Source organism: Python bivittatus, unplaced genomic scaffold (genome assembly GCF_059951505.1).
Source record: "Python bivittatus isolate LINGU-HERP-01145 unplaced genomic scaffold, Pbiv_v1 ctg000080_np1212, whole genome shotgun sequence".
NCBI lineage: Eukaryota > Metazoa > Chordata > Lepidosauria > Squamata > Pythonidae > Python > Python bivittatus.
The window spans coordinates 90,038,530-90,066,455 of NW_028277035.1; the positions used below are offsets into that span (position 1 = coordinate 90,038,530).

Below are 27,926 nucleotides of genomic sequence, written 5' to 3' on the forward strand. Positions count from 1 at the left end.
CGCTGGCGAGCGCCCGACAGGCTGCTGCTGGGGGAAAAGCGTGGGGCGGACGGCGCGGGCGAAGAGGCGCTCCCGTCCGGGGCGAAGAGGGAAAGCGCCGGAGCGGGGAGTCCTCGCGGGGAACCCCGCCTCTCCTCCGTCCCTGTCTCCAGAGTCTCGGGCGAGAAGAAGAAAGGAGGAGACGGGACTTTCCAGTGAATGGACTCGCCGAAGGAGCGGTAAGAGGGGGAGTGGCGGAGCTGGCCGGGGTCCTGCGGGAGGCGAGGGGAGAGGGGCGGCGGCGGGACGGCGTAGGGAGTGGGAGTGGGAGTGCCTCGGGACCGCCGCTCGTGGGTGGGGCAGGGAGCCCCGACTCCGCGGCACTGTTTTCCTAGGCGAGCAGGTCAGCGCGGGGGAGGCTGCGTCCCAGGGGGCGGGCAGAGCGTCATCGTGCTGGGTCCCCCCGGGGGAGACTTCGGGGGATTGGGAGATGCGCAGCTGGGCGAGTCTTGCAATGGCACAGAGAGGGGCTGCTTCCCACGGGATTCACATCGGGGAGAGAGCTGCTGGCAGAGCAAGGAACCCGGGACTTCGCGGTTCTGGGCGGGGGGCGGGGGGCGGGCGACCTGTTGGGGGTGTGGTTTTAAGAGAAGGGAGCCGGTAGAGATCGCCAGCCCGGGTGGGATGGAGGTTACAGGTTGCCCTGAACCTGAAGCTGCTCTGGGCTCTTGAGTCTTGAAGGTCTTATTGATTCCCCGAGAAAAGTGCATTTCTTCCTGGGGCAGGAGAGGGGAGATGGGGGCTAAGTGGTGGAGTTGGGGCGGGAGAGGACCCACTAGAGCAGACCGCTCTTGGCTTGTCTTTTTAATCAGGGATGCCTCAGAAGGAATCCAAAGGAAGCTAGAAGTAACATAGGACCACAGTTTGGGGAGTTGGCTTCTTGTCCACCTTTCTCTTCTCCTCTCTAACTAGGCTGTCCCCACCAGTGCCCTCCAGAGACCTTGGATGTCGAATGTCACATGCCCAGCCCAGGTTGGGGATGATGAAAATTGTGGTCTATTATCTCTAAAGCAGTGTTTCTCAACCTTGGCAGCTTGAAGATGGGTGGACTTCAACTCCCACAATTCTGGGAGTTGAAGTCCACATATCTTAAAGTTGCCAAGGTTGAGAAACACTGCTGTAAAGTGTGAGAGCCAAGGGAGAGCTGTCCCAACAGTTGGCCTTCTAACCCTCCATCCATTAGGACTCAGAAATTGTCCAAGCGTAAAGCCATTGTTATTGTTTGGGGTAGGACTTGCTGGATTTCTTTTAGGAAGAACTGAGATTGGAGATACATCTGATGGGTCTGTTGAATTTCCAACCTAGGAGTGGAAGGAGGGAGGAGACTGTGGCTGAGATGGGCAATAGATTGTGGTTAAGGCTTGATCCCTAAAGAAGGTAGTAGGGTGGATCAGTAGGGTTATTCACGGGTGAAAGGAGCAAACATACTTGGTGAGAAGGTCCAAAGCTAATTTGATGGTTAGGAGTGTGACTTTGTAAGAGAGGTAATGCTTTGCAAAAGGTCCCACATTTGATCTCTGTCATCGCCAGAAAGAGCAGGGAAAGTCAGTGGCCAGGTTCACACATTTGCTAAGGACAAACCAGAGAATGTCAGGGGAAAGGGTGAACCTAGTCTGTATAATGCCGGAGTCCAATTCCAGTGTTTCTTTTCCTGGCTGCAGAGTGAACTTTTTCACTTCAAGGGTGTATCCTGTCATCTTAGCCATAGAGGCTGCTTTCTGGAGCGGAAAGCATTAAGGCAGTCTGTTCTTGATTATAGTATGTGCCACATCTTTTGTTTCAGTACTATTTACTGAAATAGTGGAATGGTATGAATTTGATTTTAATTTCAGTGCAGTTTGTACTGTGATTGAGTTTTATAATGGCAGATACATCCTATTTACAAAAGGGTTTTGGGGGGGGGCAGTGGGGCATCTGGCTCCATTATAATAAAGAGGCCTGTGAAATTTTACTAGGTTGTGGTGGAATTTATTTTTAGGAAATTAATATTGCTGCCGTTGTTATTTTGGTATGATTGCATTCATTGCAAGTTGGAAGAAAAAGTGGGATGTGAATATTAAGATGAACCTGAATGCTGTGTGCAGAATGAATTGCCACTGTGAAAGCTGCTTGTTTTCCTCAACCTGGTGCCAATCTGGTAGCATTGGACTGTAACTCTGACCATTTGAGTCAGCAGATTGGTAATCCTATTGTCTGGACATAAAAAGGGTTATGGACAGATCCAGATTTTAGCCCCCACTCAGCCCTGAAGCTCACTGGATGGGCTTTGGATGACCTCTCTGTCTTAATTCAATGTATCTCATACATTCATAATGAGGTTAAAATGTGGGGTGGGGAAACCCATGACCTTCTTGAAGATGAAGAATAAATATACCCTGTATCAATGCCTTGGTTTGGACACAGCCGAACCTTTGAAATTGGCTTCTAGAACGAAGACCGGGTTCAGACTGATTGTTGGATTAGAATGGAGAAGTAGGTGCAATTTGTGTATGCAAAAAGATCTTAAATTTGCCTTGGATGCAACTTTTCCTTTTCCTTTTTTTCTTTTTGGAGAGTTGTCAGTGCATAAAAGTTTAAGATGTTAAGCGGCACTGTCTAAAGTATATTATTTCTGATCCCACATGGTCAATTTGCTTCCTTTTCCATGGCCAAACTAGACCAGAAGTAAGGAAAGAATTCACTAGCTATGAATTCCATTGCCTTTTCTTTGGAGAGAGGAAGAAATTAGGCTGTGGATTGAAGATAAAATGGAAAAGTAACCCAGTCCAGAGAAGAACTGGGATGGGGAGGGAGCCGCTGCAGTAAATGAAAGAAGCCATATATATTTCTTTCCTTGACAAGGTTTGCGTTTGCCTAGAGGACTTTTTCTCATTTCAGCTCTGTAGCCTTTTGCTCCTCTTGATTGCTTCTGTGTTATATGATTCCTGTTGGGGTACGTGAATGTTCATTTGTATGTCCAGCGTGGTTGGCTTGGAGTCACCTCGTGGTTGATTAGCAAAACTGCTTCTTGATAAACTTACCTGGCTGTTCGCATTCGGTGACAAAGAGTCCAATTGTAACATCAGCAGTAAATAATGCCAACCAGCCTATTGGTGTCTCTGGAGCATGAAGGTTAAATGGGTGATTTACATGGGAAGTGTGAATAAGCTCTGTGCTCTTTCCCACTCAAAGTGGTTTGGACTAAAATAGGCTCATATGCTCTTGCTGGGGTCACTAGCTTGCCTTCTTATGTTCCTTATCAAGAGAGATAGAAGAGGAGACCAAGAGACTGTCTCCCTGAGAGTCCTTTGGGCTTTGACTTCATACTCTTCTATGCCTGTGCCCCCATGTAAGAGATTTGGAGAAGGTGGTTTAGTTGTTGAGTTTCCCAACAGCATTAGCATTCAGATTTGATCTCCAATCATTATCCATAAGTGACTGGGAGTACATGCCACTTGACAAGCTGGAATGTATCTGGGAGAAGGCTGCAAAGATGGAGAAGGGCCTAGAAACCAAGGAGAATGTTCTGTATTGGCGTATGTTTAGCTTGGAGAAAATAAAGCAACATACAGCATACGTACATATGAACATTTGATTCAGTCTACATTAAGTATCTGACTGGGTTTCAGATAGGAATCTTTCCCAGCGTTATCTGGAAGTGCCCATCATTAACCTGGGATGTTTTGCATGCAAAACAGGTGTTCTGAATTGCCTTACAATATTGTGCTAAAGTATAGGATCAACTCCTTTTTGGGGGGGCCTAGAATGATGTATGGAACTGGTCACTGTAATAAATAAGCCACGGTTTATGGTTTGGCATTATGTGTGAGCCAGGAGGCTGGCTTGTTCAACAAACCATAATCTAAATAACCCATAGGTTAATGAAATGTATTAACCTACCCATTGTACCCGTGTGACATTGAACAATGAATGTAACCATCACAGTTGTTACCCAGATAAGAAGTGCCTTGGCACCATGAAGGCTTTAGTAGGCCATTGCTGCTATGTCTTTTGGCAAAAAAGGAAGGAAGGAAGGAAGGAAGGAAGGAAGGAAGGAAGGAAGGAAGGAAGGAAGGAGGGATAGTTAATAAAGAGTGGTTCTTAAATGCACAGGATGGATTTGGATAACCATACAATTCTGTATCCAAAATTGTATGGTTATCCAAATCCATCCTGTGTCTCCTGTACCATCACGAATAGTAGAGTATTTGTTGATTTTGAACCATCTAGATTCAAAGAAACTCCTTCAGATCTAAGCAGAAGACTTAAGATCTATGCCATTGTTTCTCAACCTTTGTAGCTTGAAGATGTGTGGATTTCTACTCCCAGCATTCCCCAGCCAGCAAAGTTGAAGCCCAAACGTCTTCAAGTTGCCAAGGTTGAGAAACACTGATCCATGCTGTACTGGAGCTCAATGTGAATGAGAAATACAAGGGTTGAAATCCTTGATTTTAAATATTTTGTATTGTTTTGGGGAGGGCTGTATTTTCCCAAAGGAAATAGGGAAGAAGTGACAAATGGTGTACTAATTACAGGGGATCATATCAGAACAAATGCCTGGAAATAACAAACAATTCTGCTGAAAGTAAAATCAGTTGAAGGCAGCCTTGAAAGGAAGAGTGTTTAAGGACCTCCTAAATCTTAGAGTTGCAAAGACGTGGAGCTACCCCTGAGAAAACCTTAGCACAAGTCCATACCAGTGGTACCATCTTAACTGCTGGCCCTTGAGAAGGAGTCTTAAGGTTGGTTTCTAACGTGCAGGCAAGATTGTCTGGAGGAAGGCAGTTTTTGTCACAGGGGGTACTTTTCTGTTTCTGCATTGAGTATAACATTTGGAATGAGGAATCACGTAAAGGAGAGAAAAGCAGTGAGTGGAGTTGGGTCCAGTGTTCTCCTGACACCAAGATGACTAACCTTAAAAATGCTGACTGGTGATGTTTCTTCTTCCCATTGAGGGTTAAATATGGAACTTGGTCTTCTACACATCCTTGAGTTATGGCTTCTTCTTTTCCCAATCTTTGTTGAAGGGATAGCTCTGGATAAACTCAGTGGAAGGAACTTTCTCCTTCACTCCTCTGCCTCCTTCATAAATCCACAAGACTGCTTAACATTCTCAGCAGCAGCCTCACATTCCCATGTCACAGACTTTCATACATTAGATACTCCGAGCGATTTGGGGCCATTCTTTGGCCTATGTTCACAAACGTCAGTGTTTATGTTATATTCTATGGAGGCTGTCATGGAAAGGTGGTTCTCTCTGTCTGACTGTGCTTGTTCTGTTGCCTTCCTTTTCTTTTCTTCTGGGACTCTGGCTTTTCTCTGTCTCCCTCTTCCTCCAACATAAATTTGAAAGAGGAATATGTAGTGCATTTTTTCTGCCTTAGTACATCCTGGCTGCTCCCTTTGGCTAGGATTCTTTCCTCCATGGGGGCCCAGTTTCCTTTTCTAAACAGTCCAGCTGCACAGTGGCCACCGATAGTGACCCACACTGACCTCGGTTGATGACTTCCATAGTTTAGCTCGCAAGAAGAATCCGTGTGTGTGCAAGTGTGGGTGGCGTGCGTGCTCATGTATATGTCAAGATTCCTGGACTGAAAGGTTTTTCCTTTGCAATGAATTGGTTCTTTGCCAAAACAACCCAGTTACAGAGCAAGTACTCTTTGTTACTATATTTTGTCTGGAACTGGCCATCTCGTGACAGAGATAAGGGCCCTGTTGCCTCAAGGGGCCATTTCTGGGGCTGCTTCCTCCTCCTAAGATCAACTGAAAACACACTTTTTAACCATATCTGTATATCAGTGAATTTGGGAGAGAATCAAATTATTTTTTAACCTTAACCCATACATCGCCCTATGCATCCTTTTCGTCTTATTCTACTGCTAAGCTGTTGTTCCTGATTTATTTATTTGTATATCAATCTGTATGGCTGCCCACATTCTGGGCAGCTAACATTGGGTTAAAAACTCAAATGCAACTAAACAGCACTAAGTATACATCATGGTAGCCAAGGTCAGCAATGGTCGCCATAAATAATCCATCTATCTTGTAGGCTCCATTAGCTTCTTGACCCCTGTGCCTGGAAAAGCAGCCACATTGAAGACTTTACAAAATGCAAGCAAAGTTGAGGCCAACCGGATGCCAAGGGGATATGGTGTTCCAGGGAGCAGGCACCTAGACAAAAACAGCCCCGCCAGATGACATTTCCCTGATGAACGGGACCTAGACCATGCGTCTTCGGTTGGATCTAATGGGATGGGTGGAAACATAGAAGAGTGAACCCACAAGAAGCCTGCCCTGATGTCATGAATGGCTTTATTGGTCACAACCAGCACCTTGGATTGCGACCAGAAGCATGCTGGGGGGGCTAGTGCAGTTTGCACTGTGGATTGTCACTCTTTTGTAAAAATGGTTTGCTTCTAGGATGGTTCCACTGGCCCAGAAGAGAGCAGGAAGCAGTCACATCTTTTCAGCAGTGCTAGAGGCCTTTGGGGACTCCTGGAGCTGCTGTTTAACTCGATCCCAGTGCCCCAGACAGACACTGGTTGAGATTGCACCCACACAAGGTCTACATTTCTTGGGTAGACTACGTTTCTTGGGTTTTCGCATCATGAACTATGGAAATGGACTGCATTTGCACAACAGGTTAACCCACAAAATACCTAACCATGTTTAAAACTAACTAAGCTCAGTGGTGTTACGCTAGTGCAGTTCTTGGTCCTGGCTTAGTGTGGCCTTTGAACCCAGCCCCTTGTGGAGCATTGTGGGAAATTTAAATTCCCCTAGAATCAGCCCCTCTTTGAGATACTGAGGTAGGAAATGTTTGAAACTTTGGTCAAGATGTTCATCTGAGTTCAGCCAGGTATTGACTGGTCAAGTTGCAGGCTAATCCCAGGCTTGTTTCGTACCCTCAATTTAACTGTTGTCATTGTTTTTCTCCCCCTCCCCCTCCCCCTTCTTCTTCTTCTTCTTCTTCTTCTTCTTCTTCTTCTTCTTCTTCTTCTTCTTCTTCTTCTTCTTCTTCTTCTGCACTCTCTTTTCTGACACTTCTCTTTGATCCATCACTTGGTCTGTGTACTAGAGAGTGAAGGAGGAGAGCTTACAGTGTTACAAGCACTCTCCAGTGGCCAGCTCTTGCTGAAAAAGGGTGTAATGACTTTTGAGTGAACTTGATTCCTTTTTCTGAGCATCTCCACCATGGGCTCAGCCTGTAAACAACGCATTTCTGCTCTGCAGTATAAAGCAGAGTTCCTGGTGAGCAGGGAAATGCAGAGATTCAACAGCATGAGTCTCCGCTCACGCTGGCATCCTTGCTATCAATGTTTCTCAACCTTGGCCACTTGAAGATGCGTGGACTTCAACCGTGGCTGGCTGAGGAATTCTGGGAGTTGAAGTCCACACATCTTCAAGTGGCCAAGGTTGAGAAACACTGCTTGCTATGCTTCTATAACTGGAAGATCCAGGCACCTGAGCAAGACTACAGATGCCATAAGGGGGCCATGGCCTTCTCTCTTTTTCTCCTTGCCTTAGAGATAAATGATCCCATCTTGCCTCTAAATGAGTTGTGTGAATACAGCAATTATGGTTTGTTAAACCAGGTTTAGTGCGATGTGCAAACCCAGTCAATTATAGTTTATTTAACTAACAAAGATTATGTAAACCATGGCTTGCTGCAGTAGGTACACAGTGCAAGGAGGTTTCAGCTCCAAACTAGTCCTGTTTTTCAAATGAATAAAAGCCAGAGCTGTCACTTAATTGGAAACAGAAAAAAAACACCCCTATTTTAACTAGATGTTAATCATTCAATTAATCTCACTGCATAAAAGTTCATATGGATAAAGCATTGTTTGTTTTTGGGAAGAAGCCGTTCGCATCCCCTAAGAAAAGGCATAACCTCCTCGCTTGCATGGCAGTTCTTCCTACAACGACATGTGTCATCTTTGAAAATAGACGAGCTTCTAGTTATTTTATTTTTAAGGGAAAAAAAAATCAGATGCCCCTTTTTAATAGGCATTTTTAAATTGGTTAAAAGGTTTTTGAAATGGAATGATTGTCTGGATTTGACTCACGGAAACATTACAACTCTCGTAAAAGCATTTTGCAACCGTAGCACTCTCTCTGTGCAACGCTGCATTTGAGGGATCATTTTAACAGCTTTCTCTCATTTGGGGGGAGCTGCGTGTTGGCAGACGCCACGCCTTTCAGGAACCACCACATATTTTGCTTGCTAACAAAGCATTCTGGTTTCTGAGGGGTTGAACAAAAGAAAGCTTGTCCTAGTATAGGCTGAGAAACTGTTCCCTCTTGCAACTCTCAGTAGCATTAATACCGGCAAAGATTGTTTTTTGACCTAACCCTAACGCAGCAAATAGGAGAATTTGTGTCCTTTCTCTTGGCTGAATATGCCGTGGGTGTCAAATAAGCTGGGGCTTTGAAGGTTAGGTCAGCAATAGGATCCTTCTTAACTGAGAAGGACTAGGTGCAGCAGCTTCGTACGTAGCCTTTCAGCCTGGTCCAGATCTTTTTTGACAACATCTCGGTGAGGGAGGCCTCTGATCTGTCACCTGCAAGGTGGAGGAAGAGGGTTCGGGATGAGGGAATTCAGGCAGGCCATCAGAAGAATGGGAAGAAGGACAATTGTTATAATGACCAAATGCCTTCCAGAATGTTTTGAACGAAATACCAACATGATATTGGCTCCCGTTGTTGAGTTGTGGGCCTGAGTGTGATTGCCGTTGTTGTTCTTGCTTGCTGCCAAAGGAGGACAAAGGATGAACAATGGGAGGTGGAAGGCACATTGGACCAAGTCAGGATTTTAAGATGGTTTGTTGAACAAACCATATTGACTGGTTAGCCCATAACAGTTCTGGCTGGTGCCCTCTTTCTGTCCTCTCCATGAAGGAGCATTCGAGAAGAAGGTGCTTCTGTTTGTAACAAACTGTGGTTAACTATTATATCTGAGCCAAGGATTGCAGACCATTTAACTGTGATCTAAACTAGGGACGGAGAACCAGGTTTTGCCTTCTGCAAAACCCCTTCTTAGAAGCCCAGGCAGGGGCATCCATGAGGTGGGGTGTTCAGAAAGTCAAGATGGCTGCCACCACTGTATGATCAAAGCCCTGCTCCTTTTTATGGGCATCATAGGAGATGGGCGGCTATATAAATTTGATCAGTAAATCGACAAACAAAACGGTTTTGTTTTGTGGATTTTGTTATTAGAGCATTTTAGGCCGGGCTGCCTGTTGATTTAAGATTGTTAGCTGTTTTTATGTCTTTTATAGTTTCGAGCGCTGCCCAGAGTCCACTGGAGTCGGGCGGCCAATAAATTTAAATAAAAAAATAAAAAAATAAATAAAAAAAAGGGTAGGGCTTCTGTCATGCAGTCATGGCTGCCATCTTGACTTTTTTTTTACCCCTCCCCAATGGACAGCCCTGAACCCAAGCTTTTCATGGAAGCCATTTCTTCCTTTTTTGTCTTTTATGATCAGAAAATGGGCCTTTTTCAGGGGTAGACCCTTGACGACCTCCAACCTTTTCATAAGGCTGCGCCAAATATTTTTTAACTTTTCATGGCTGTGGCTTCTCTTGTTTTGTCATTTTATTGCTTATTTTTATATTGTATGCCATGTTTTATGCACGTTTGAATTTTAATGTTTACATTTTTACCGTAAACTGCTTTATGAATTTTGATGCGAAACACGTCTCTTTAATAATAATCATCAAGCCGAGAGAAACCTAGTTTGGGAACAGGGAACTCTAAAACCAAGATTCACCAAGACTTGAAAATTGCACCTCCTGAAAATTTGCTCATCTGTTGCCTTTCACACATGGAAGGTCAGAGAAGAAATTCCCAGGAGCTGGGACTTCGGCTCGTCTTCCACAAGCTCCTTCCACACTACCAGCATTTCCACTTCCCTGATTCTGTGATCCTGTTATAAAGTGATTCTGATTCCAGTAATAAAATATACCTCATGTTGATCAAAGCTGTCTTGACTCTTTTTGGAGACGGTAGTCCAAGCAGGGCTGAAATTCTCTGGAGTTAATTTGCTATATACCAGTTGGAACTGTCTGTTCTAGGGTTCTTGTTCTGGTCCCACGTCTCCCCTCCGCCCCCTCCACCCCGGTTTCAGTAACAGCAAGTGCCTCATAATGGAAATTCTCTGGCCGTGGAAGGGTTTGGGGGTTGAGGGCTCACCTCTTGCCCCTTCCTCACAGGCTGGCTTTTGTGCTTTATTCCTAGCTCGTAGTAAGAGTTGCATAGATTCCCAACAACAAAGAACTGTGCCTGGCGTTAGTTGCAAATGCAATCAACAGTTTCCAGTGTTTTCTTGGTCAGTGGAATAAAAGAAAAGGAGGAACACGTAAGCTACAAACTATGTTTTAGTGTTGTGTGTTAATGTAACTGCAAGGAGAAAGTAAAAAACAAAACAAAACCAGGTTCTGCATCAGATGAATTTCTGGTTGGAAAATGTTGCTAATAGACGGTCTGTCCGTTTTTCCTATTTGAGCAAAACAGGACACAGATTTTAATCCAACTAAATTCAAGGATCTATCTATCAATGCAATAAGCCCTTTCATTCCATATCTTGTTTAAAAATTAATTTTCATTAACTTTCAGACAGTTTGGGAATGTAAGAATTAAAAGACCGCATAGGGAAAGTCATCTGTTAATTGGGTGGTTGACACAGAGAAGCAATTAACTTAATCCATTGACTAACTCAGTGAAACCAGGAGGGAATGAACCAACTTGAGATGTGTCTTCAATGGATGAACTTGATCCTTTTGGAGTTGCCTGAGAAAATTAGCTGAGCAGAAAGTGCTCTCAGAAATAAACTAATTCAGAAATATGGGGGAACACCGGGCAAACGGGATCATTCTTTTTGCTTAGCGCTCAAATGAATTTCTTTCGGTTAGAGAGGCTGGGCAGAATGTATAATTGCAGGATGAGCAGGAAGGGGGTGGGATTTGTGTAAATACAGCAGTATGATTAAGCACAGTCACCCCCTTCCATTTCTTGAAGAAACATTTACGACGTGGGCTTAATGTATGCTGAAATGGCTGTAGAACCAGGGTAAATGTAAGCTAAAATTGTCAAACGGCATGTTGAGCTGTTCTCCCAAAGTGGAGAGAATGAATGAATGAATGAATGAATGAATGAATGAATACACACCACAGGAATGAACACACCTCATCAGGTTGTCTTTGGAAAAATGAGTATTTTGTGATCAGGAGCTTTGGAGAAGAAAGCAATGCAGTCAGGGTTTTTTTGCAGGGGGTGGTGGTCTTCTATGAATAAATTGCTGGGACATCTTGATTGATTGGTTGCTTGGGATTAACCTTGTTAGTGCACTTGAGTGGGCAGTTGCCATGGAAAGCTCATCCTGGATGAGCCAATTAAGTCCTCGCCAGGTGAGGCTTTCCTTTCCTGGGGATGTGATGGGGGGGTTGGCTGGTTGTTTGTGCTGATCCCTGCAGCTCGAGTCTTCTCCGTCATAACAGGAGAGTAGAATCCGCTTCCACCGAGAGGTAGGCTTGAAATGTTACACTGTTGACGTTCTCCCAGCTTCTCCCCAACCCCTGCGCTGATGATATCTCCTAGTCAGGTAATGAAATGTCTGCAATCCAAAAACCAAACTTGGAAAATTTCAGAAATGCAAGATGCCAGCCCTGAGCTACACAAATTTGCTGTCCATCGCAGGGGTGGATGCGTGATAGGGATCTGGGCTGGAGCACCAAGGAACGTAGTTGAAAGAAAATGTACAGATGGATGTTTCTGCCAATCTCAATTTCCTTTTCTCTCCCCCACCCCCATCTTCGTTGGTGCTCTTTTTACTCTGAGCTTTAAAAAAACACACACAACATTTCTTAGTCCCAGCACTGGAACGCCAGGGGTGCACAGGCGCATTGATACAACATGCAAAAAAATTAGTTATCTAACTGGCTTGACACTCAGGTGAAATCTTCTGGCATTATTGATTGTCCTTTAGAAAGAATCTCTCTGGAAGTTTGGAACTGGTGAGACTATTGATCTGGAGCTGAAAGGGCTCTAATGTCCCTTTCCCATCTCCCTTCCTGAAGACATCTCTGAAGGAGTGGAGGTGGGGAAAGCAATATGTTCTTCTCAACTTTGCTATCCACACCCTTTGCCAGGTGGGAGATGAGTTAGTCTTTCCCCAGCTCTTGAGGAATTCGTAGCCCTTAAAACAGTGTTTCTCAACCTTAGCAACTTTAAGATACGTGGACTTCAACTCCCAGAATTCCCCAGCCAGCCATGCTGGCTGGGGAATTCTGGGAGTTGAAGTCCATGTATCTTAAAGTTGCTAAGGTTGAGAAACACTGCCCTAGAGAATGTCCAAATCCATTTCACTGAAAATATATCTGTGTTGTCACACAATTCAAGTAGGAAGATGCTGGGACTCAGTTCTTGGGAAATCTTGGGAAATTTAAGGCCCTAAGCTTGATGAAAATATCTCCAGTAGATGACTTAGGACAGAAAGTCCTTTGCTTCAGGCACTGGATTTCTGTTGCTTATCAGTATATTTAATAACAGAAAAGATAGGGGGAGAGAGAATAGGTACCACCGCTAATTTTTAGGAGAGTGCCCCCACCTACTGCTTGCTTCAGCTCTACCCATTTGTATTTCCCTAAGTATTATTGAGGGAGTGCACTGGTAAGTGGAAAAAATAGTTGCCTCCCCAACAGACTTACATTCTCTGCTGGAATGAGTCATCTGTGTATCTTGCATTAATCTTGCAATGTTTCCTCTTGGTTTGGCCAGAATTAAATTCTTTGTGGCCAGAAATGGAGCTTCCTACTGTTTTAGGAGCAGAATTGATTGTTGCTGGTCACCGCAGAAGATCTGTTGATGTGGGACTCACGTTTGACTGAAAATGGTGGACCATTTGATCCTAATGGTTGTACCTTTCTGTCTCCCTGCAGAACATGGCCAGTGTCTCCTCCTTTGGCAAGTACACTCACGCCATCGTCCGCTGCATTCCTTCCTCCTTTGCCACAGCTGAGACCACAGCAGATGGATCTGATGGTGGGGCTGATGTGGTGGATCTAGCCAAGGCTCACCGACAGTATGGCGTCTACACGGGCATCCTGCGCCAGAAGCTAGGGCTGCAAGTAATTGAACTGGCGGCAGATGAGGGACTCCCCTACGCCACGCTGGTGGGGGATCTGGCAGTGATCCAGGGAGATACTGTGCTCCTCACTCGGCCATGGATGTCCACGCGGCGAGACGAGGTAACGTGTACATGTGGCTAATGCCGAATTTAAATCTGTGAAGCATGTTGGTTCTCTTGTTTTGATATTTTGTTTTGATATTGCTGAGGAGATGTTTCTCTTCAAGAATGCACCTGCATGGTTGCCTGGAGGCCATTGCGAAGTGTCATTAGGGATCAGAAAAGAAGCATTTTACAAACCTGGTTGGAGTATAATTCGTTATTTAGATTTATGAAACATGCATTCAGTAGCCTCTTGTCATCTGCAAGGTTTTATTCTTTTTCTTTTGTGTATAATTTCTGTTAAGGATTTTGATTACAGTAGTAAAAACTAATACAAACTAAAAGAAAAGAGAGAGAAAGAATAAAAAGTGCAAGAAAGAAAAGGGAAAAGAAAAGAAAAAATATAATAAAGAAAAAGAAAAGAAATATATAAAGAAGTGACTTCCAACCTTCATTACAACAAGTATAGACAAATTTAGTAACTCTTGTTACTAAACTCGTGTCAGTGAATCTAAGACCTGATTTAACCGATTAAATGCCCCAAATATTTTTTTAATCTGTAGTAAACTTTTTTAAAAAAAAAATTAGAGTAAAAAACAATAGTAAAGAAAACACAGTGCATATTTTAGAATATTACCTTTACTGACGTTGCCTTTTTAATATTTCCCCTAGGAAATTACTATCACATACATCCGTGAGATGCAATTTGTGATTTTTCATTTCAGGAGAGGTAGAGATAGGCACCTCTGATCTCAATTTTTCTCAATCATCCTCCATTGTGAGTAGAGGTATCTGTGCTTGAGCTCACATGCCTAAGTTATTGATGTGGTCGCTCTCATTCCACCTCTTGTGAAAAGAACCATCACGCCTGATGAAACATCTTTCATGGGTTTTCCTTGACTCATATTTAGGGGATCACATAAGACAAGTTTGCATACAGAACATTTCTTGCAGGTCCTCAAATTTGCATATGGTCAACTCAAGTATGGTGAGAGTTGCGATACTATAGTAGTAATACTCGTGTCAGCCTATTAGGGTTTGTTTTGCTATTAAGTTCTATTGAGGTTGAGTAGAATTCTGGATTACATCAGGGGAGGAGTTCCTCCAAGTTTGTTACAGTGTCAGTTTAAAGACATGGAAAAGGGAATAATGGCCAGTAAATGTGCTGCGGCTTACTTCGGAGCAAATGTGCACCTTATGGAAGTGGGAGACTGTGTAAGTACTAGGGACTGTGTTTTGTCATAATTTGGCATGCTGTGGGTTAGTTCATAAAAGTAGGTTGGGCTGGGGCACGGCCCAAATGGACAGGGACAGTTACAAGTTGAGAAGTAGGGCAGAAATTATTATATCTAAAACAAATTAAAACTAATATATATTTTTTTTGTCTGCGCTCAGTCATTGCTGACCCTGCAGTGACTGCTTGGACAAGTCCTTGCAGTTTTCAAGGCAATTGTTTTTCAGAAGTGGTTTGCCAGAGCCTCCTTGCTAGAGCAGAGCCGAGCTGGCGAGCGCAGGAGGTGGGGTTTCCATTGCTTCGCGCCCTTTTTGGGCGCACGCAGTTTTTTCGCGCTTACCAGCAACTGCTCCCGACTCCTTTTTGCAAGGCGCTACCAGCATTTTTCCTCCCACCGGAGTGAGAGTCCCCATTTATCTATTCACATGAGTTTTCGACCTGTTGGGATGACAGGAACTGGGGAGGAAACAGGAGCTCACTCTGTATAACGCGAAGGCTGGACTCGAACCGCTGAAGCATCGACCATTTCTGGCTGGCAACTTTCAGCGTCATTAAGCCGCTGCGCCACCGCGTCCCCCAAAAACTAATATAAACAATATTAAATTGAAACTTAACACTTTGTAGAATCAAAGGCTTAGAAGGGACCTTGGTGGACTTCTAATCCAAGCCCCTGCCTTGGTAGGAATGCTCAGACCACCCCAGACAAATGGCTGTCCAACCTTGGCTTGAAAACCTCCAAGGATGGAACCCCTACAACTCCAGGAGGCAAGCTCTTCCATTGCTTAATAGCTCTTGCATGGTCAGGAAATTCCTCCTTTTCTGAGTTTGGGTTTCCTTCCGTAAAGCTTCCACCTGTTGGTTCTCATCCTACCATCAGACACTAGGGAGAATAACTCCCCCATCCCTAGAAATCTGGAGAGAACCACACTGGAGAAGACTGATCTAGCTGACAGTGTCAGAAGAAGGTCCCATCTGTTCTACTGTAGGAGGCTCTGGGATTAATTGCACCCTTGTGTTTCTGCAGTGCAGTCTGGTTGCCTTGGCAATTAGAATCCTGTCTCACCCTTCCTTCCTGGCCCGTCCTCCTCCTCCAGTGTCACTTATAGGTGTGTGCTGATGCACAACCCACCAAGATATACTTCACAAGTTCTGTATCATCCTTGTCTCCTAAAGCTGAGGGCTAGAGAGGAGGGAATTCGTTCCGAAAGAAGAAGGAATTGTTTTACATCTGTAGATATATGATGCAAAACCTTAATACTATCTTCTACTTTAGTAGAAGCTCTACATGAAGAGCTCTAAAGCAAGTATCACTTCATATGAGAAATGTTGTGCTTGTAAACGTTCTGCTTCCTTTTGTTCTCTAAATGGCTTTTCAGTTTGAACAGCCCTAAGCATGCACAGAATAATATGCCTTTTCTGTTAGCAAGAATTACTTCCTGAAAATGCTCCTGAACTTGTGCTGAATCCCATGTCAGAACCAAGTGCATTATAACAGTCTCAAAATGGCCCTATAAACACGCTTTAGAAAAATTAGAGTCATTTATCCGTCCATCCATCCATTTTCCTGTCAATCAATCCATCCCTCTGTCTGGGCATCTATCCGTCCATCTGTCTGTCCACCCATCCAGCTAGCTATTGCTCCCATATCTATCCTACTATCTGGGGCATCTTCTGTGTGAAAGAACTTGCCAAAAGGATAAAATGCTAGTTGATTTGGTGACTTGGTGCTTACATAATCAAGTCCAGCGAGAAGATGGGCATATTTCATCTTTTGTACATCCAGAGTTGTGTTTCTCAACCTTGGCAACTTGACGATGTCCCAGAATTCAAGTCCCAGAATTCCCAGATGAGTTGAAGTCCACACATCTTCAAGCTGCCAAGGTTGAGAAACACTGATCCAAAGAGATATAAAGCAGAATGCTGTGGAGTTCCTATGGTATGGATGCATAGTAAGCCCTCTGGAAGCATGTTGTCCCTACCCTAAGAGTCTCCAGTCCTTTGGGGAGAGTTTCATGTGAGTATGTCCTGAGTAGCCCCATAAAATAACTATCAGGAGAAACTTGTCCATTCCCCAAACAGCTGGTAGGAGGAGCATGGCTGGAGGAAAAGAGCCATTTAGAGAAGCAAGTGATGAATTCCACCCCTCCCCATCCCCAGCTTCTTCCTTTCTTTTTCCTAGGCTTCATCCCCCCCATTGTTTTTATTTTCTAAAACTGTTTCTGTGGCCCATGTCAGCCTTGTGGCCTTTCTGGAAAGAAAAAATGATGCCGGGAGGAGAGTTGTTTCGCTTCGTGCATGCAGCCTTCCTTTTACATTTTGGTTTAAAGTCCAATCCATCTTGACATAAACTTAAAAGAGGCATGGGAAGGGGCCCTGATATGCCAAGAGGGATACCCACCACTGGATGAATGCCCATAGGCACCACATAGGAGGCTGTACCCCTCCACACAAGGAAGGGAAATGGGGTAAGGGCACTGCAATTGCATCCATGAAGGCTCTTTTCTTCCATCCCAGATTGCACATGTAGGGTTACTTGAAGAATGCACGTGTCACATCTGGGCATATATTGGATATACATAGAGAATTTATCCTTTCGAGCGGTCAGTCGGTGTGAGAGAGGTAGCATTGATTCACTCTTTTTTGGTGTCTTTAGCTCTGTTATTTATTTCTTGCATTTCTACCTGCCGTGATCAATAGATTCTCAGTTAAGCAGATCTGCACGAGGGATCAAAAATGCCCAGATACGTGTAACTGCATGATCTAAACCCCCAACCCTTTGCATATGCGTGCAACATTGATGCATGCACAAAAGTGGGCCGAGCTTCGATCACCTAGTCGTGGACGCCATCTTGATTTTTTTGGCTCCTTCCCCCTGCGGCTGCTGCTGATCTTGATGGTTTATAGTCATCAGTATCAATAAAGAGGAAGATAACAATTATACCAGTCACAGTATGATTGAGAAAGAAAACAGAAACAAATACCACATGGGTAGATCATGAAACCAAGCTCCAGATTGTTCAACCTAGATGTCACAATCCACTAAAACAGTGTTTCTCAACCTTGGCCACTTGAAGATGTCTGGACTTCAACTCCCAGAATTCCCTAGCCAGCCATGCTGGCTGGGGAATTCTGGGAGTTGAAATCCAGACATCTTCAAGTGGCCAAGGTTGAGAAACACAGCACTGTAGGAATCATGGAGTATCTGTAGAGCCAGAATTTACAGCTCTGGAGAGGTATCTATGTGGCACACACTCTTTTTAAAATATTCCTTGAAAAATGAAGTCTCCCAGACTGTAAGGATAACAGGCTGAAGTGGAGAAGCAAAAGGAAGGCTACGTTTGCTCCAAAGGAAAGCCATTAATGCTGTCAAAAGCAGAAGCTTACCAGATCCATGAAAATTAAATTAAAAAGTGGGGGAGAAAGAGATGAGTCATTGATAAAATTAGAACAGCCCAGGCGTCTCTGTGGCATGAAGATGAAACAAAAGAATAATAGATCAAGTGAAAGGTCATTCATGTGATTTCATTTTTGTTTTCTCAGAGGCGGGTTGGAACCTCCAAGCTTATGTATATGTATAAAAAGAAGGACTTAGAAAAACAATGCACAAAATCACACTTTAGGTTCTGGCATTCTTGCCTTACGTGGGGATGAGACCTGGTCTGGAATGGGATATGGTTTGGAAGGGAGGGGGAAAAGCTTCTTCTCCATCAATTGTCTGAATCATCAGTAGGCCATTGAGGAGCATGGACTGGACTTTCTCAGGGGAGAACAAGAGAAACACCATTGTCCATTCCTCCCCTCTTCCTAGGCCATCTCAAGTTCCCCAAGAACTTAAGGTCATAAAGGGGCATTTGCTTTTACCTTCAGAGCACTAACTGATGCTATAACAAACTGACCAACAGTTGCACTTTTATGAAGGAGTAGCAACCACAGAGGTTAATAGGAGGTGGGGATAGGTGGACTGTTTGAGGTCTCCTCCTTCTCTCCTTGTTCAGTCCTGAATAATACATATAGTACTCTGAAGCTCCCAGCTCATTCTCTTTTAGGGATGTGTTATGAAAGAATTTCCACTCTCCTATCCCTTGTAGCAAATTTGGTTGGGCTATAAATGGAAGTTATATGTTTTCCCCAACATGGAAACTCTCACCCTTTTTGGATGGTACAGTTTTTCCAACATGTGGAATCCACAACTGGAGAACCCATGGCCTTCAAGATGTTGCTCAGTGCTAATTCCCATGAGTCCTAGTCAGCATAGCTAGTGGGGCAAAGAATAATGAGAGTTTGTAGTCCAGCCAGATCTGGAGGGCTACAAGTTGCCCATTTTTGCCCTTTACTTTTCTTCACCTCTCTGGAAGGTTATAAAGAATATACAACTGCATAATCCCATTCTCTCTTTGAAATGTTTCCCCACTGCTCTTCAAGTTATTCTGTATGTAATGCACACTTTGTGGAAATGTTAAAATGTAGTATCTTTGGGGTGGTGATTCCTCATTCTTTGCTTGTACTGTTTTGTCAAGAATCATGTGCCATAGTATAAACAAACATAGTAGCAATTGTTGACTTCTAAGAGTCTAATAAGAGATGTGAATTATGAGGATTCACCTGTCTGGATATGGTCCAACTAATTCAAATTAAACTGGAACTCAAGTACCTGCTAAGTGTCTCCACATGGCAAAGTCCATGTTAGGATCTACTCAGTGTATTAAAAAATATCATGGATACCTATGATAACCTTGATGAAACTCCTTGAGGTCAATTTCTTCAGTGTGGTGGCTATTGGGGACATTGCTCCTTAATATAGAACTCAGAGAAAGTTTGACTAACAGTAAATATTGATGATAATCATAGAAAACTGGGATGGTGGTGGGGAAGCCATCTGATGGAGGCCTCATTTGAGTCCTACCTGAAGAGGTATTAAGAATGAGAATACCTGAGGAAAGTTGAGGTAAGAACTCCACCCATAGCAAATGTCTCTCCCCTGCCCCCCACCCCCTGCTTCCACTGCCATTTTTACAGATCAGCTGTGTCAAAAAGGTCTTGGAGGAGCTAAAACTTCGTGTGGTGGAAGTTACAGATGAGGGAGCTACCCTGGATGGAAGCGATGTGCTTTTTACAGGTGAGTTGACTCCCGATCATCATGCATGCACTCTGGGAATGGCAGCCCTTATCCTAGAAGAGAACCAGTAAAGAAAGATCTGATACTGCAAAACTCAAGATAGCTTGGTGTCTTAAAGCAAGAGTGGGCAACTGTTTGGTGTTCAGAAGCTGCTCTTTGTTTTTGGGGGAAGTTCATTCATTCATTCATTCATTCATTCATTCATTGGCTGTGGTGGGTCATTCAGATCTGATAACTTCTGGGTTTCTTGGTGTTCTCTGAGCTTGGTTGTTTTCTTGCAGACATTTCAGTACCAGGCTAGGCAACATCATCAGTGCAATGGTAATGAAGTATCTGCAGGAAAACAGCCAAGTTTAGAGAACACCAAGGACCCAACAGTTCAATCCTGAGCTGCATATTTGTCTGCTATTGAAATTTGGTAATGCATATGGACAGGGTCTGGCTTGTCCAGGTTTTTTTTTCAAGGTGGGCGGGTAGCTCTTAAAAACGTTAAGCCTATTTCAGAGGTTGCATTAGTTTTTCTGGGTTACTTTCCTAAAAAAGATGGGAATTGACACTGTTGAATTTTGATAGCATAAGAAAGCATTTCAGAGACCATGAAAAAGAGGGTTGGAGACCACATGCAACCATGGGGCTGCAAATTAACTCACCCTAATATTAACAGCATGTTTTAGGGGTGAATACTTGTTCAAATGAAGCCCTCTTTCTTATATATCCCCAGCCTACCATTTAAGACTTTTTTTCCAGTGAAACTTGATGCTTACTTTTGGTCAGATTTGAGCTACAATGATGACTCTAGCCCAGTGTTGTCCAAACTTGGCCACTTTAAGATGAGTGGACTTCAACTCCCAGAATTCTGGGAGTTGAAGTCCACTCATCTTAAAGTGGCCAAGTTTGGACAACACTGCTCTAGCCAATTTGCTTCTGTAGGCTTCTTCAATCTGGGGAGAGCTTCTTAGGAGCTGATGATCCTGTTTTCTTCCTTTCTGTTGTCTTTTACAGGTAGAGAGTTCTTTGTGGGTATTTCCAAATGGACGAATCACAGAGGAGCAGAGATGGTAGCTGATGCTTTTAGGGTGAGTTGAATTTCTTAGAATGGGTCACACACGTACCCCAAACATTCATTTACACATGTGTGTGCTGGATACTGTTCTTGGTTTTTCTTCTTCCATATATCTATATTGAATTGGGCCACTTTTTAAAAGAACAGCATCATGCAGAAACGATAACAATGAGTAAAACATTATTTTTCCCGATTGTCTGGGAATTGTTTCACTTTAGCACATCCACCCAAGAGCTCCTATCAAGATGCCCATGGCAGAGGAGTCTGAGACATGTTTTAGGCTGTCGTTCTAACCCTCCTGCTATTGCAGAGTGCAGTGCTCTTCAACCCAACAAAGCTAATTGAGAATAATAGGGATGCTAGTCCAAAATGTGTGGCAGGTAGGCAGCAAACATCTCGCAGGGACTGCAAAACTCAGTGTTTGCTGTTAGCTTTTAACACTTTGGGATGGAGTACTTGAGGAATATATTCCAGTGCATACAGCTAGATAGTGATGAGGTCCAGCCCCATCTGTGGTTCCATCCCCCAAAGATTGGGGGGGGGGGGCTCCCAATTCACCCTCTAGATCTTTATTCCCATCAGAGGTGTGTTATATGCTTCATGTGTGAAGGGTTTCTAGTCTGAAAGAGGTGCCTTAGCTCCAGAGTTTCCAAGAAGTGCTCTAACCTTACCCAAAGTGATCCAAACTTGAAGTGGCTCCTTCTGGACTCAGAACATTTTTGCACATCTCTAATTCTTATTTCAGAAGTCTACCTGAACCCACCAGGAGATTCCCGTCATTCCCAGACAACTTGGTGGGGGGAATGATGGGCACTGAAACCCAATAGTCCCAGTGGGCCCCGAATTGGGAAGAGTGATTTAGATATACTGTTCAAGTAAGGTTATTGGCAAAGTCATGTACTAGACAGGAGGTAGGGAAGAGAAGAGAAGTTCTTAGGTACAGCTCAAGGGCGTCTGCAGAAGTTCAAGCAATGTTGTCTTCCTGCAGGATTTTGCTGTGTCTACCGTTCCTGTCTCAGGCACGTTGCATCTCCGCAGCTTCTGCAGCATGGCCGGACCTGACACAGTTGTCATTGGCAGCAGTGAAGTGGCGAAGAAAGCCATGAAGGTAATCCCTAGAATCACCAGGGTCTCTTCCTGAAAGAGCCTTCAGGTTTTTGGGTTGATCATCTCCTAAGAAAGAATCCTTCATCCATTCATCCTGTTCCCAAAATACCCTTGCCAAATAGTCTTGCATTAATGCTGGTAACTGTAGAGGACAAGAAATTTCTTGCAGACAAGACGTCCTGTCCAGAAGAGAAACAAAGCAGGCTGGCAGAGGGAGGAATTGGCACTGTTTCATGCCCAGCAAAGAAATGCAGTAAGCTTCCACAAAAGGTTCTGTCCAACCTCTGGCAGGCGAGGAAAATAATGTTTTTTTTGAAGGCTATTAACTTTTATGGGTGTATTTTCAAGGTCATGGACATATTTTCAAACACAGAACAGACTAGCTACTTTGCCTTGTTTCTGGGACACTGGAATGTTGGCTAAATAGAGAGGAAGTGTGGGTTGCAACCCACCCAGACCAGGATGACTTTCCTAGAGTAGCTGTTCTAGTTTTTCAAGCAGGGCCTGTCGGTGATAAGCATCTCCAACCCCTATTATGCAGCGAGATGCTCCCTTCGGACATGAACATTTCATTTATTTTCGCTAGTTAGTATTCGCAGACCTGTTCCCCATGGATCTCTTCCTACTGGGGGCTGCTTGGAGCTTTGTTGGTTTAGAACAATGAGAAACAGGTCCAAGATTTTATAAATAATGGTTTTAAAATGTCTTGCTGGGATACATTCTGCAAGATAGTCCTGGAGATTTGGCTTGTTCTTGCAGTCCTGAATCTACCGCTGATCCAGTTTTTTCGCATATCTGGTCCAGCAAGGCCATTTTTTTCAGTTGGCTTCAGAATTCAAGTTGTGTAATAAAAAGGAAAGCCAAAAACGAGCCAGTTCAAGAAAAGGTGGAATGAGGACTGGAAGGGGGACAAAATGAAAATTATGTTTTTGACACAGTCTTGACTACAGCTGCAGATAAGTTCAGCTCCTCTACCTTCCCTCCCCCCCCTTTTTCTGAAGACCATGGAGCAATTAACTGATCACCACTATGAAACACTGACAGTACCTGATGATCCAGCTGCTAATTGCATCTATGCTCGTCTCGGCCAGAAGAGCAGCATTCTTTTGCATCGCAGTGCAGAAGAGTATCCAAACAGTGTGCAAGTAAGACGAAGGGGAGACTTGGGTCTAAGTGGGAGGGTGGGCCATGTTTAGTTGGGAAGGATTGGGGCGTGTGGCTTTTTGGAACCCACATGGGTTCTTCCTGAAGCATTTGATTGATTGATTGATTATGTGTCATCAAGTTATGTTGAATCTTCATGACCACAGAGATGGACCTTCTCCAGAATTATTTGGCCTTTCAGGTCTTCCAAAGGGGCACCCATCACCACTGCTGGTCATCCTCTTTCCTTCACTTTTCTCAGCATTATCAGCTTCTTCAGGAAAGCTGTACTTTCTGAAGCACTATTTGAGATGATATGGGTCAGATCAAAGGGATCAGGTAGACTTTTAGTACATCCTTTGCAAGCATTCCTGTTTTTTTTTTCCAGCATGCACTAAACACTTAAGCAGTGTAGAATTCTGCACACAACATCTCTGTTGTTACGTCTATATAGAGAGGTGTCGGTTTATACTTGAGTGATAGGGAAGGAAAAGTAGGAAAAAGGAGCAGACGGTATCTCCAAACAGAGAAGAATTGATTGGCTCAGCATTTTCCACTTGTCCACCTGCTTCTCACATTTGGCTAACCTTTTGAAACAATTCCACCATTTCTAAATGAAACCCTTTGAAATGCTTTAGAAGACTCAGTTAACCTGTAACACTTTGTCGGAGTTACCTCTTAGGACATAAAAGAGGTATGAGAGGATGCAAAAGGCAGTTCTGCTTGGGAAGATAACAGAAACCATGTCTTGCTCTATCTGAGAAGGAGCAGGGGCTATTGCGTGATAGTCCTCATGTGCAAGAGGATGTCCAGTTTGGCTTGCTGTGCATGCTTGCGTGGAACCAGAGGTGGCTCCATTATGATTTATGGGTCTTACATACCAGTCCCAACATGTTTAAGGCTGTGCCTCATTGCATGTTGTGCTACTGCTATGGAGGAACAGCAGTGTTCTGGTGACCTCCACGTGGGGATAAATAACATCTAAATAGTCATTTAGGCAGAGCACAAGTTTGAATATCAGAAAGGTCCTGTTTTGGGTTCTTGTAGATCCACAAATACCAGTGTATCCCCAGACACCTCTTTGGGAACCCATCAAGTTGCCCCCTCTATGTTATACTTTCACTTTTTTAAAAAATTAAACTTTTTTATTAATATGCCATCTTCCTATTTAATTAAAATTAAATAGGAAGCTGGCATATTGCAAAGCGAGATACCCTGGAGGCATTGCTACGGTCCCTGCTGTCAAGCCCCAGGCAGTCTGGCAAGATCAAAGAAGCAAGAACTGCAGATTTCCATAAGATCTCTTTAATCTTGGTCAGGACAAGATACAAAATCTTAGAAAGTGTAAATCTGACAAATGCAGTTTATTGAAGGGCACAAGTTTCCATGAACTGCAAGTCACTTCATCTGACTTGCTGTGTTTGTTGAGATCTTCTAAGATAACCTGAGACTTTTCGATGTAGGTGAGGTCAGCAGTCTCGCTCAATTGTGATGTTTAAGTCTCATTTTACAATGGGTTTTTAACCCATCATAAATGTTAATTGGTCAAGTACTTGGAATCTGCCTCATGTAACCCACATCTGCATAACTAACTTGTCTTCAATAGAAGAGAATACAGTAGCTCAGGGTTGAAATGTGAAGTTCTTTGTGCTCTCTGAGCATGGTTGCTTGCTTGTAGACATTTCATTTTCCAACTAGGTAACACCATCAACATGTCTTCCCCTTCTGTCTCCCCCCACCACATCCCAGTTTAAATTCTGCATCACTTCAGACATTTCATGCATCTGATGAAGTGACCGGCAGCTGGTGAAAACTTTTAGTAAAATTTGTTAGTCAGAAAAAGCACTACCAGACTCCTTCTGACTTTTAGCAACCATAGACTAACACAGTTCTCCTCCTACAACATTTAGAAATTCTAAGAGGAATTTCCCAGCTTCATTTATAGTAAACTAATGAAGGTGGAGTTTCTTTGAATGATTGAAATGCTTCTTCCCGGATTTTTTGACCATATGAAGTAAGTTGCCATTTATGAGATAAATTACCAGCGACCTGCCTTCCATCTTTGGGTTGTTTATATCTACTCTACCTTCCATTTTTTTCCCAGCTTCCCTACAATCTCTCACACCTGCAAAGATCCTACTGGGATGGAAAAGAGCATCCCATAAGCTAATTTACCTTCTGATAATTGAACATTTTGTGACTAATGGGCCTGTGGTGTTGGCCATTTTCTGAGTGGGCAAATGTCTGAAAGCAGTTATGTTGTGAGTGCACCCCTACTGTCAGCTCTCAAAATGTCAGGTGTGGCTCCAGCTCATAAAATATGAACTATCCCTGCTATGGGGGGCAGAGTTAGGAGGGGTTGTATTTGTAAAGAGAAATAATATGTTTCTGTGGAATCCTTGGTGCTCTCTGAGCTTGGTTGTTTGCTTGCAGACATTTCATTACTAGACTAGGTAACATCATCGGTGCTAGTGAGCAGCACTCACTAGCACTGATGAGCACTGATGATGTTATCTAGTTGGGTAATGAAACGTCTGCAAGCAAACAACCAAGCTCAGAGAGCACCAAGGATTCCACAGTTCAACCCTGAGCTGCAGATGTTCTCTTCTATTGTAATATGTTTCTGTTTGCTTCTTCTCTTAGCCTTTTCAAAAGCTTCCAGACTATACCCTGATCCCTGCGGCATGCACGGAGGTAGCCAAACTTGGTGGGACTCTCAGTTCCTGCTCTCTTCTCATCAACAAGAAGCTGGAGATCTAGTGCCTATGGATCCACCCAAAAATACAGGTTCCTCAATCCCTGGAGCCCTTTCCTTGTTTCCTTTGTGCAGAGTAATGTAGCTCTTTTTCTCCACTTCCTGATGAAGCAGAGTGCCACCCTGATTCCCATACCTGCAGATTAGGTCCAATTTAAATTTGGCATCTGTTTCTCTCTTTATTTACATTGGACCTTCACTTCCACCAAGTCCTACCTCTCTTTACTTCCTCTCTTTACCTTTTCTTGTGTTACCCTTTAGAAAGACTTTTACTCCAGCATAGATAGGTGTTCATCTCTTGCTCCCAAAACTGAAGAAAAGCCACACCAGGAACGGGCCTTTCAGCTGTTCCATCAGCAACTCCTGTTTTCGTAAGGTTCTCAATTTTTCAACCCACTTGGGATACTTAAGGAACAATGTTGCTTTTTTTCCCCTTTTTTCTTTGTCAGTGGCAGGATTTTGTGGGACAAGATTTTGCAATAGAGACCGAGAAATATTTGTTGGCAGCCTTTTTGGAAGACCTTTAGGAGCATTCATTGTGAAGTCTGCATCCACAGTGGTGGCCAAAATAGGTCCTTTGCCTTTCTCTCTTTCTATATCACTATATTAGCTTTGGAGAGCAGAGGTATTCTTGTAGCAGAGGCCTGCTTGTGACTGCTATTGCAAATCATCTTAGACTGGTTTGGCAGACAGGCCATCTTCCATTATAGAGAACTGGATAATTCTATTACCATTGGTATTAGGGATTGGGAGGCATCCCTGATTGTAATGGTGGAAACCTAACACTTCATATTTCATGGCAGAAGTACAAAGGTTTCAGTGGTGGTGAAGGTTCATGTGACCTTCAGTGCCCCTGAAACAAGGTTCTCAGAGAACTTTATAAATGCTATCTTTTATGTCTGCTTAGTATACTGTATACCATGGTGCTGTACTTTGGGTTCTGAGAGCGTAGAGTTACTTTCTACTATTTTCCTGGCTCACAACGGTTTCCTTATTGCCACCTCTCTGCATACAGGTAGTCCCCGGGTTAAGAACGCCCAGTTTAAGGATGACGCCTAGTTAAGAACAAAGCCTATTGTAGCAAAATTTGAGCTAAATGCAGAATTATTCGAGTTTAATACATAGTGGTTCGAGTTCATTATACAATACTACTGATACAGTATTATCCAATAATACCGATCTGGCTTACAAACAAATTCAACTTAAGGACAGACCCTGGGAACGGAACTCATTCTGAAACTGGGGGCTACCTGTTTTCACAAAACTAAAGTCACCACCAAGGAGGATCACTGCTTTCCCTCTAGCAGCACCATGTTATGTATTTGTGTAATGTAGTTAAGGGGAATTTGTAGCCATGTTCTTGAGGACAATTCTGCTGATGACCAGTTGTAGGACTCTGGGTGATTCACTCACTGCCTCTTTTAACCCCCTGTGGAATCAGTTAAAAAAGAGTAATAAATAAAAGACTGCAACAACTCCATTTCTTGATGGGTCTCTCTTTTTTGGTTTCATTCCTGGATTTTGGCTCCCACTACCACCCTCAGAGCTGAAGAGCTTCCATTTTAATGGCATTCTCTTTTTATATTTCATTAAGGATTGCTATATTTCCATCCAGTCAGTGATGGTGCCCCCTAACAATCCAAAGTGTGAAATAAAAGGTGATGTGTATTTGGGATTCGGATTTATCTTCTTTAGCTGTGTAAGCAGTAATGGAGTAGAGACGACAAGGGGTGGTTCTTCAAAGCCACGGAAAGGTCATTTCCAACATGTGTCTGTGGCCTCTAGTCGGTGTGAAGCTTTCACATGAAGTGGAACGTGGTGCATCCAGATGTGCTTGTGCCTTGCTAGATGCGCGATATTTCTTTGTTCTTGCAGTCCCAGGTAAGCAAGAAAAGCAAAATAAAATCAGGAGTTACAGTACCTTGATTCCTTAGCAGGCCACAATACATCGCTGGTGGTTCCTGCTTGGCTTTGTGAGCCCCACCCTGTGTCTATTTTTTTCAAACTATCCAACTCAACCAGAGTGACTCTGGGCAGCAGACAACAAAAATTAAACATACAACCAAGAAAAAATAATCAACTACAGTTCCTTAAAATAAAACCCAAATGTGCAAAATGGCAAACTGAATGGACTAGATTTAAACAACCAATTGGGGACTCCATTCACCTAGTCCCAAAGGCGTGGGGAAACCGCCAGGTCTTAAGCACCTTTCTGAAGGCCAGTGGGGTCAGGACCTATCATATGTCTGGGGGGAGATCATTTC

At 43.6% G+C, this 27,926-nt stretch overlaps 1 protein-coding gene across 2 annotated transcripts; it reads left to right on the forward strand.

Annotated features, from left to right (window-relative positions):
• The first annotated feature begins 84 nt into the window (after window positions 1-84).
• Window positions 85-27,142, forward strand: DDAH2 (DDAH family member 2, ADMA-independent). Of its 2 annotated transcripts, none has more exons than XM_088134657.1 (7): window positions 85-218; window positions 12,955-13,263; window positions 19,495-19,594; window positions 20,597-20,670; window positions 21,646-21,765; window positions 22,766-22,909; window positions 25,551-27,142. In XM_088134657.1, exons 2-7 carry the CDS (start codon window positions 12,958-12,960, stop codon window positions 25,665-25,667), a joined length of 861 nt encoding a protein of 286 aa, XP_087990783.1. In that variant the 5' UTR covers window positions 85-218; window positions 12,955-12,957; the 3' UTR covers window positions 25,668-27,142. The 2 variants fall into 2 exon arrangements, with proteins under 2 accessions (XP_087990783.1, XP_087990784.1); XM_088134658.1 differs by lacking the exon at window positions 85-218 and adding an exon at window positions 360-382.
• Window positions 27,143-27,926: the final 784 nt, after the last annotated feature.

Bases quoted from the DNA above. Each gene is read 5' to 3' on its own strand.
- DDAH2 (XM_088134657.1), top strand. From the start codon at position 12,958: ATGGCCAGTGTCTCCTCCTTTGGCAAGTACACTCACGCCATCGTCCGC. The intron at 21,766-22,765 runs GTAATCCCTAGA...CTTTTTCTGAAG, and splicing joins TGGCGAAGAAAGCCATGAAG to ACCATGGAGCAATTAACTGA. The intron at 22,910-25,550 runs GTAAGACGAAGG...TTCTTCTCTTAG, and splicing joins AGTATCCAAACAGTGTGCAA to CCTTTTCAAAAGCTTCCAGA.